The following is an 8,784-nucleotide window of genomic DNA, read 5'->3' on the forward strand; positions in this document are numbered from 1 at the left end:
AGACTAATAATGGACACATAAAGGGACTACGGTCATAAAGGATCATACTTGATAAGCATGGTTGTAAATTAATGTGTGTCCATTCGTTGGGGTTCCATGGGAGCTAGTGTAGTCATCGAGTGGACATGAGTGATATGCACTAAGGTGGTGTTCACACATGTAAAGGAAGGATCGACTAAGTATGGCATGGTTAGCTATATAGAGAGAGTCAGGCCAATTATGGTGCAAAGGTCCATAAGAATAAATTGGAGCTCGACTATATAGTGGCTAGGTGGTGAATGACATGTTGTCACTTATCCTCTCCTATAGGTATTGGAGAAGAGAGAAGAGAGAGAGAGAGGGCCTTGCCTTGAAATAGAAAGAGAGAAAGAGGGAACATGGAAATTAGAGAAGATACAAAAAATGGACTAGAAATTATTTTCGCTTTTCCAAGCTCACCCATCGTCAATAAGGCTACCACTCTAGTGGCAGGCCAAAAACGAGGGATCCCTCACCCTTAGCCTCTATTTCAAAGGAAGTTAACGATGTCAACCTTGACCATAAGTAGTGTCTAAGGAAGAAGACAAATCGCTGACGAGCGATGAAATGTGCGATAAAAGAAATTTTCCATCAAAGACAGTTACTTACTCTACAAAGGTAGAGTCTGTATACTATAGTATTTAGACACCGCATGCCTAAAATACTCTACCTTTGTAGAGTAAGTCAGTGTCTTTGTATACCATCGTAGAGTAAGTCACTGTATTTGTAGAGTATGTATACCATTGTAAGTAACTCTCTTTGTAGACTACGTATATTGTCGTATTTAAACATATCGTGCCAAATTCTTTATGATTGTCAACACATGTTATCCTTGACTATAGAAGACCTATGTGTTAAAAAACAATTTTAGTGGTATGGATTGCATAAGGACGTATGTTATTAAGTGCTAGAAGCGCTAGACCAATAAGACACAACGCCTTAAGTTAGGAAGACTTTTGAGTCGAAGATCCTTGATGGAAACTAGGGAAATATCTCCATGGACTTTTTAGAGTTGGATTACCCAAAACGAACAAGGGCCACAATTCCGTATGGATACTCGTGGATCGATCAATTAAAATGTGTCGATTTATTTTTAACAAAAATACAGTAAAGACTCCGGAGCTAGGTGTGGCCTTCATCGAGAACATCCATCGCTTATATGGCTTATCAACCAATATGATATTATAAGTGATTGAGATGCAAAGTTTAATAGCCATTTTTGGCAAGTAGTATTCGAGTGGTTGGACACTCAGTGAAGTATGAGTATAATTACCAATCTAGAGAGTGACCGGCAGACCAAAAGAGTTATTTAAGTCTTAGAAGTTATGCTTCATGTGTGAGTAAAAAGCAAACTACTTGGAAAGATTGTCTTCCTATATTGGAGTTTGCCTATAACAGCTCCAAGCATTTTGCTACAGGATACTAGTCCCTTTATGCTAATGAATCATTTTCAACCTGAAGCCCCAATGGCCGTTGGTCTTGAGAAGGAGAAAATCCAAAAAGTGAAAGACTTATTCAAGATCTAAGAAGATGTTGAAGATAGTCAAAGGTAATGTTAGACGGGCACAAGACCCTGCTAGACATTATGCCAACAAAGGTAGTCGACAAGTCACCTTCGAGGAAGGTGATAAGGTATTTTTTAGGGTTCCTAAGCGTACAGAATCCTTGAAGTCTGAGGTCTTTCCTAAACTATCACCGAGTATTGCGGTCCATTCGTAATACTGAAAAGAATTGAAAATGTCGCTTATAAGTTGGCCTTACCAGAAGGTAGTAAGATACATCCAGTCTTCCATGTGAGTAGACTTCAAAAAGGTTTAGGTGCTGATGATGACAATGTTGTTAACATCGGCATACTTGTACACCTTATAGAGCCTCTGTCCTTCCCACATGAACCGGACAGGATCTTGGATACCCAAGAGAAGAGAACTAGGCTTTCCGTCAAATGTGAATGCTTGGGTTAAGTGGAAGGACAAGCCCGAGGAAGGATCTAGTTAGGAATAGTTGCGTACACTTCGACAAAGATTCTCAAAATTAGTTTTTGAGGACGAAAGCTCTCAATAGGAGGGGTAATGTTATGACAACGATAATTTTGGGAATTAAAGCGAGAGCAAGGTTGATCATAAAGGGACTTCAGTCGTAAAGGATCAAGCTAGATAGACATAACTTTGTGTATCTATTAGTCAGGTTTCAACGAGAGCTAATATAGTCATCGAGTGGAGATGAGCGGTACGCACTAAGGTGGTGTTCACAGATGTAAAGAGAGGACAGTATGGTGTGGTCGGCTGTGCAAAGCGGATTAGGCCAACTATGGCGCAAAGGTCCACAAGAATAGATCAAAGCTTGGCTATATGTAGCGTGGCTGGGTGGTAAACGACATGCTCTTAGACCTCTCCTACAGGTGTCCTTTCACCTAGTGTAGACTTTGAAACTTTCGTCCAGTCCTCAAATTTTTTGAATCATTGATTTAATTGCTTCTCATTCATTACAAACTAGAATCAAGTTACAGAAGAAGGGCTCTAGACCCCTCAGGTTGATGCACGGTACAGCCTTCTGTTAGTTACAACTTCATAGTAATGTATTGACCCTTCGGCAAAATGTAAGGTTAAACCTACTCTTGACGACACATCATGTGTTTATAAGTGGATAACCACAGAATATCCTGGATTGCAAGTGTGGACAGTTCTAGATATAGTAGATCATACAACCATTCATCCAAAAGCTACTTTCTTGGACTTGGGAGTATTTTTGTGTTGTATCTCACCCCACAAAGGGATGCCATATGCTTTCCGATATGATTCCCAGAGCTACCTTGTTTATTTGCATTGCTTCACTTTGATGAAGGTTTTTTAGAAGTGGCATGCTTTTCAGCAGTTCATTGGGAGTGCTGACATTAATCATTCTGAAAAAGCACCATCTGGAACAAACATTACCAACCAAACCAGTGTGCATGTATGACAAAACTCCAAACATCAAAAGTCCCATGCCCTAAGTATGGAAGCAAGCAGCCATCTTTGAGACAAGATTGGGAGCTAAGTGACACTCTGAACATGCTCTCAGATGAATCAGGGTGACAATCCAAACATGCACTCAGATTTCTTATGGTTCATGAGATTTCTTTAGAGGCATGCTTACACTAAGCTTTTATAGGGGTTAAGCAGATGTGGAGGCAGGCTTTATTGTTTGAACAAAGGCAGTTCTCTATGGTGTGCCATGTAGTTCTCATGCCCTCACAGTAACTGTTCCCTGTATCAAGGTCACAAAGCTAATCAAATGCTTGCCTCATGTTTGTTCCTATAACAGATGGCCACAGCTACCTTCTGGTTGATTTGCGTTGCCACACTTTTAAGATCTTTTTGCAGAAATATGCTCTTTCAGTACCTCATTGGGAGTGCTGCCATTGATCATCCTGATGAAAGGGGACCATGTGGAATAAACAATACCACAATAACTGCCAACTCAGTGTGCATATATTGCCAAACTCCAAACCTGAAAAGTCCCCATGCCTGAAGTGATAGAAGCAGATTGCAGCCATCTTGAGACAAGTTGGCATCTGAGTGACAGTCTCAACATGCTCTCAAATCATCAGGGTGACAATTGAGACATGCCTATGGTTCATGAGATTATCTTAGAGGCATGCTTATGAGTCAAGAAACAATGATATTTTATAGAGGTCGAGCAGACATGGGGGAAGGTTTATTTTTTTGAACGGAGGTGGTTCTCTATGGTGTGCTTGAGGAAGAGCTCATTCATGCCCCTTAGGGTAACTGATCCCCTAATGAAAGTCACAAAGCTAATCCTAATCTGTATCTTGTTCGCCGCATGTTTGTTTCTTTAGATGCTTTCCTGAATTGTTCTTCTCTGCTGTATGAATGTCACAAAGTGTAATCTTAATCTATATGCTTCTGTTGCATGTCTGTTTCTTAGGATACTTGTGCAGAATCCTTATGCTCTGCTGCATTGTCAAATCTGTCAGTGGCAACACAAATGTTTGAAAATAGTACATAAGGTGCTGCAGTCCCTGGGTTCAATTCAAGCATGTGTTCTGCTATACGCTTCCCCCTTTCAGCCTCCGAATGCTTTCTACATGCACCAAGCAAGGTCATCCATGACGTAGCAGTGGGCTGCAAAGGCATATTTTTTATGAAGTCCTCGCCATCTGCAATCAGTCCTGCCCTTCCAAAGAGGTCTACCATGATGTTACAATGTTCCAAGGTTGGTGTGATCCCATGATCCTGGGTCATCGAAATAAAATAGGAATGGCCTTCATCCACAAGTCCTGCATGGCTACAGGCAGAAAGAACGCTAACGAATGTAAGTTCATTTGGCTTCGCACTTTCCTTGCACATTTCTTGAAAGAGCTGGAGTGCCAATTTACCAAGCCCATGCTGGGAATATGCTGCAATCATAACATTCCAAATGATCACATTCTTTTCGGGACTCCGATCAAACACCCTCCTTGCGTCCTCCAGACTGCCACATTTGCTGTACATTTTGATAAGAACACTTCGAACCACTGTATCTGACTCCATTTCACTGCCATCAATGTAGGCATGCACCTGCTTGCCATCAGATAGTCTTGACTGGCTGGAGCATGCATCAAGGACGCTTATGACTGTAACCCTATTAGGAATGACACCTTCTTTTTGCATTCTTTGGAACAATTCAAACGCCTCCTTTGCCTGCCCATGTTGGGCGTAAGCACTAATCAAGGCATTCCAAGAAACCACATCCCTCCCTGGCATCTCGTTGAACATGCTGTGGGCTGCCTCCACACCCCCACATTTACCGTACATATTGATCAGGGCGTTTCCTACAGCAACTTCTGACTCAAATCCCATGTTTTTGACATGGTTATGTATCTGAATACCTTCCTGTAGAGCTGCCTGACTGGTACATGAAGATAGAAGGCTGAAAAATGTGACCTTATCTGGGCTAAAACCTTCCAACTGCATTTGTTCAAAGAGTCGGAGCGCTGGCACGAACTGGTCATGCTGCGCATACGCCTCAATCATGGAATTCCATGTGACTAAGTCCCTGTCAGGCATTCTATGAAAACTCCTCTGAGCATCTTCTAGACTCCAGCACTTCCCATACATATTGACTAGGGCAGTTCCCACCACCACATCTGACTCGAATCCACCACCCACAATATGAATATGCATCTGCCTTCCTTCAGCTAAGGTTAAATCTTTGGCACACGCATCAAGAAGGCTGATATAGGTAACGCTATTTGGCATTAGGCCTTCTAACTGCATTTGAGGAAGGAGCTCAAGAGCTTCCTTGCCATGCCCATGCTGGGCGTATACTGAGGTCATGGTGTTCCACGAAACAATATCTCGTCGAAACAATTTATCAAATATCCTCCTTGCATTCTCCAAACTGCTACACTTGCCATACATGTTTGAAAGGGCATTCCCAACAGAAATGTCTGATTCCAGCCCATCCTTCACAATGAGGGCATGTGCTTGTTTGCCCACAGCGAGAGCGTCTTTGCTGTTACAGATGGAAAGGATACTGAGGAAGGTGATCTTGTCTGGAGCAAGCTTTGATTGCATCTGCTGAAAGAGGTTAAGTACCTCTTTGTACTGGCCACGCTGTGCATATGCTGCAATCATGACATTCCAAGAGACCACATTGCGCTCTGGCATTTCATTGAAAGTCCTGCAGGCATCCTCGAGACTACCGCAGTCCAAACATGCTCTAATCATCATAGTCCATGTGAACACATTCCTGTGACGCAAGTCATAGAATACGGCACGTGCCTGGTCAAGGGCTCCACACTTGCCATACATTTGGATAAGGAAATTTCCTAAAAACCTATCATGCCCGTGTCCTTTCATGATGCGCTTGTGGACCAGTTTGCCATCAGCAAGGGCCTTTGCATCCCCGCAATTCTGCAAGAGTAAGGCAAAGGTATCGACATCCGTCCCACTGCCGGGTCGATGAAGTCGACTGAGAATCTCTTTCCAGCGCAATTCATCGGAGCTGTCCTGCAAGGACTCAGAAGTGCGATCCTGGGCAGGTAGTGGTATTTCCTCAAGGCTTCTCCAGGCGGGATATGTAGACTCACGATTGACTTGGATTGAAAGGGGAGAAGCAGTGCGAAGAGTACTGTGTAGAGGTTCACGAAGGGGAAACGATCCGAGCAAGGCAGCAGGGGGTGAGGAGGATGAGGAAGAAGAAGAAGGACAAGAAGAAGAGCTGCTGAGGAGAAGTGGGCAATCGCCCACGAGCAGCATAGGCTCTCTTAGCATGGTAGTCACTAGTGTCTGCTGACACTGAAGCAAGCAACACTGAAGCAAGCTCTTTCTGGTGAGGAAGGCGGTTACCTCAGTTCAAATAGAGATAGATTGGCTGCATGTTATGTGTTCCAATCAGGGGCACATGCTTGCCTCACTTGCATGTTATGTGTTCTAATGAGGCACTTATCTCACGGATTCATGGGCACTTGCTCAAGAGTTCTCTAAGGTTGATGGTAGCTTTCCATTGGTTGCCAGATCCTTGCTTGCAAAAGTCTGGCAAGGATCCTACCATCATTTGTTACATGAACACTTTTGGCCTTCCTAGCATCATTTGTTACATGAACACTATTGGAGTGAGGTCCATCATGAGGCCACGATCACACTTGAAGTTTTGGATTTTGTTAGAAACAGCTCAATGCCTAAGTAAATGCTACTAGCAGGAGAGATAACTAGGAAGCCAAGCAACACATACACATCAACCATCTACTAGAAAACTTCACAGTGCATCCTTCAATAAGAACAGGATGTGGCTCGATAAGTAGTGTAGCTCCAAGATGAACTCGTGGAAACCCAGCAAGAGTAACCCAATATATCCTCCACTACATCTAGCCTTGAGGATAAACTTGCAATGTTTCAAGTATTGCTATGTAAAGCATTGATTTGGAGAAGCACTCCAAAGCTAACACATTGTGAAGAAGCAAAGAACCACAACTCCATCAGATCAACAAGCAAGGGAACACTAATTTATGTGCCCAATGGCTGTTGACTGTCTTTTCCCTTTGCTCTTTGGGCTCGGATGCTCCGGGTAGTCGTGTGCTTGCTAAGATACCCTCTCCTGCAATCCTAAGTAGCTAGCCTATCATCGTCATACTGGTGCTCTAGGTATTTAGCGAGGCTAAGCGTCTAAAGTGCATGTTGTTGTAACGTGGAAAGTGTTGGATAAATTGATGTTTAGGGGACACACTTATGGACATGGTCATGTGGTTTGTGTGTGCCAGTGTGCTAGCGCTTGTGTAGGGCATGGTGTGAGTGCTGGTGAGCACCATGGTAGGTGTGTCAAGTGACTCATCACTTAGGTGTCACCCATCTAGGTGTGATTGAGAGATTCATGGAGGTGGTGGCTTGATTATAGGATCTTGGTGGCTTTTGTTGTGACATCACATACGATGTACACTGGCTATAACATGGTGCCTATATAATGGCCCTCTATTCATAAATAGATTGCTCTTGCCTTTGCTTCTATCTCGTGTACTCTCTTCCTCTACCATTATGCTCCAGCAAGTGGTATCAGGGCCATACTACCCTCCATAGCCTCCTTGGTGCCACATCATAACCCTCTTCATCTCCTCAGCCTGTGTGCCTTGAGCTCTTCTCCTCCATCCTTCCTTCTCCTTTTAAGGAACCCGTAGTTTGAGCTGCCTACGTACATCAGCCCGCCATTCTCTTTCTTCAGCCTGCCATCCTTGTGGAGAAAATCCTTGGCTTGCGTCTCTTTCACTGCGACATTCCTTCTAGCAACCTCTTCATGCTTTCGCTCCTTCTACTGGTCGCCATTCCACCTTGATTCCTCATCCTTGTGAGGCAGCATACATCCAAGAAGAGCCCTGTTTCAGCTGCGTAGAGGTTCCGGCACCCATTACCACATGGTTCAGCCACCTTTGGCCTGGAGACAACATCACCCATATTCAGCAAGCAGTAGCAAAGCTTTCTTATGTTGCCAATTGGAGACCACTTTGAACTACTGTAGCTAGATGAGGAGAATCTAAAGAAAGGTGGAGTTGACCACTACGTTGAAGAAGTTGTGGGGGTATGTACTGTGGCGCCATTTGTGGGAAACGAACCTACGTTGACGAAGCTGTTGACTCTTGCTGAAGTTGCCTCCCTGGTTGCTGCTGGAAGTCGATCCTCTCTATGTTGAAGCTACTCCATCGTGATAGCTTTTGTGGGCTTCGTCTCGCCATTGCGGATCTTCACGTTCCGTCGTTGCTGTCGTCGTCGTCCGTTTTTAATTAGTTTCCTTGTTTTATCATAAGGTTTCTAGACCTTCCAGATTGCTGGCACATGGCACACAAGTTTCTTGCTAAGCACAGTGCCTCTTAAGCACAGGTTCTACATAGAAACAGAACTACCACATCATCAAACTTTCCAAGCCTCAAAACTCATCTATTAAGAATTTGATTGAGGTACAAAAAGCAAAGTTGCTCAATTTCTTGAGCTCTACATGGCTAGAATCACGGATTCTCCGCTCTTGAAAATGGTCATACCTTGTGGAAAGAAGCACTATGGTACCAAACATGGACTTTACAATAACAATGGCAAAGAGTCTACATCGACATGGGCACGATCGACATCATCATCCACATGGACGTCATCGAATATTTTATTTTACATATATGGAACCGACACCATGGTGGCATGGAAATGAAGACACAAAAGGACTTCCATCAAGGGGGGAGTTTTCCCCATATATTCAAATTAGGAATATTTTGTCTATGTGGTCAATAATGGTTCTCTACCATGGATA

General features: G+C 43.5%; 1 protein-coding gene across 1 annotated transcript; it reads right to left on the reverse strand.

Annotated features, from left to right (window-relative positions):
* Window positions 1-2,548: 2,548 nt before the first annotated feature.
* On the reverse strand, window positions 2,549-6,304 carry LOC147901841 (pentatricopeptide repeat-containing protein At1g03540-like). The gene has a single exon (XM_087374921.1). It carries the CDS (start codon window positions 6,270-6,272, stop codon window positions 3,939-3,941), a length of 2,334 nt encoding a protein of 777 aa, XP_087231047.1. The 5' UTR covers window positions 6,273-6,304; the 3' UTR covers window positions 2,549-3,938.
* Window positions 6,305-8,784: the final 2,480 nt, after the last annotated feature.

Source organism: Dipteris shenzhenensis, chromosome 5, assembly GCF_047967505.1.
Source record: "Dipteris shenzhenensis isolate YYH24624 ecotype China chromosome 5, Dip_SZ_1.0, whole genome shotgun sequence".
Taxonomy (NCBI): domain Eukaryota; kingdom Viridiplantae; phylum Streptophyta; class Polypodiopsida; order Gleicheniales; family Dipteridaceae; genus Dipteris; species Dipteris shenzhenensis.

Coding starts and splice junctions, on each gene's coding strand:
- LOC147901841 (XM_087374921.1), bottom strand. CDS start 6,272: ATGCTAAGAGAGCCTATGCTGCTCGTGGGCGATTGCCCACTTCTCCTC.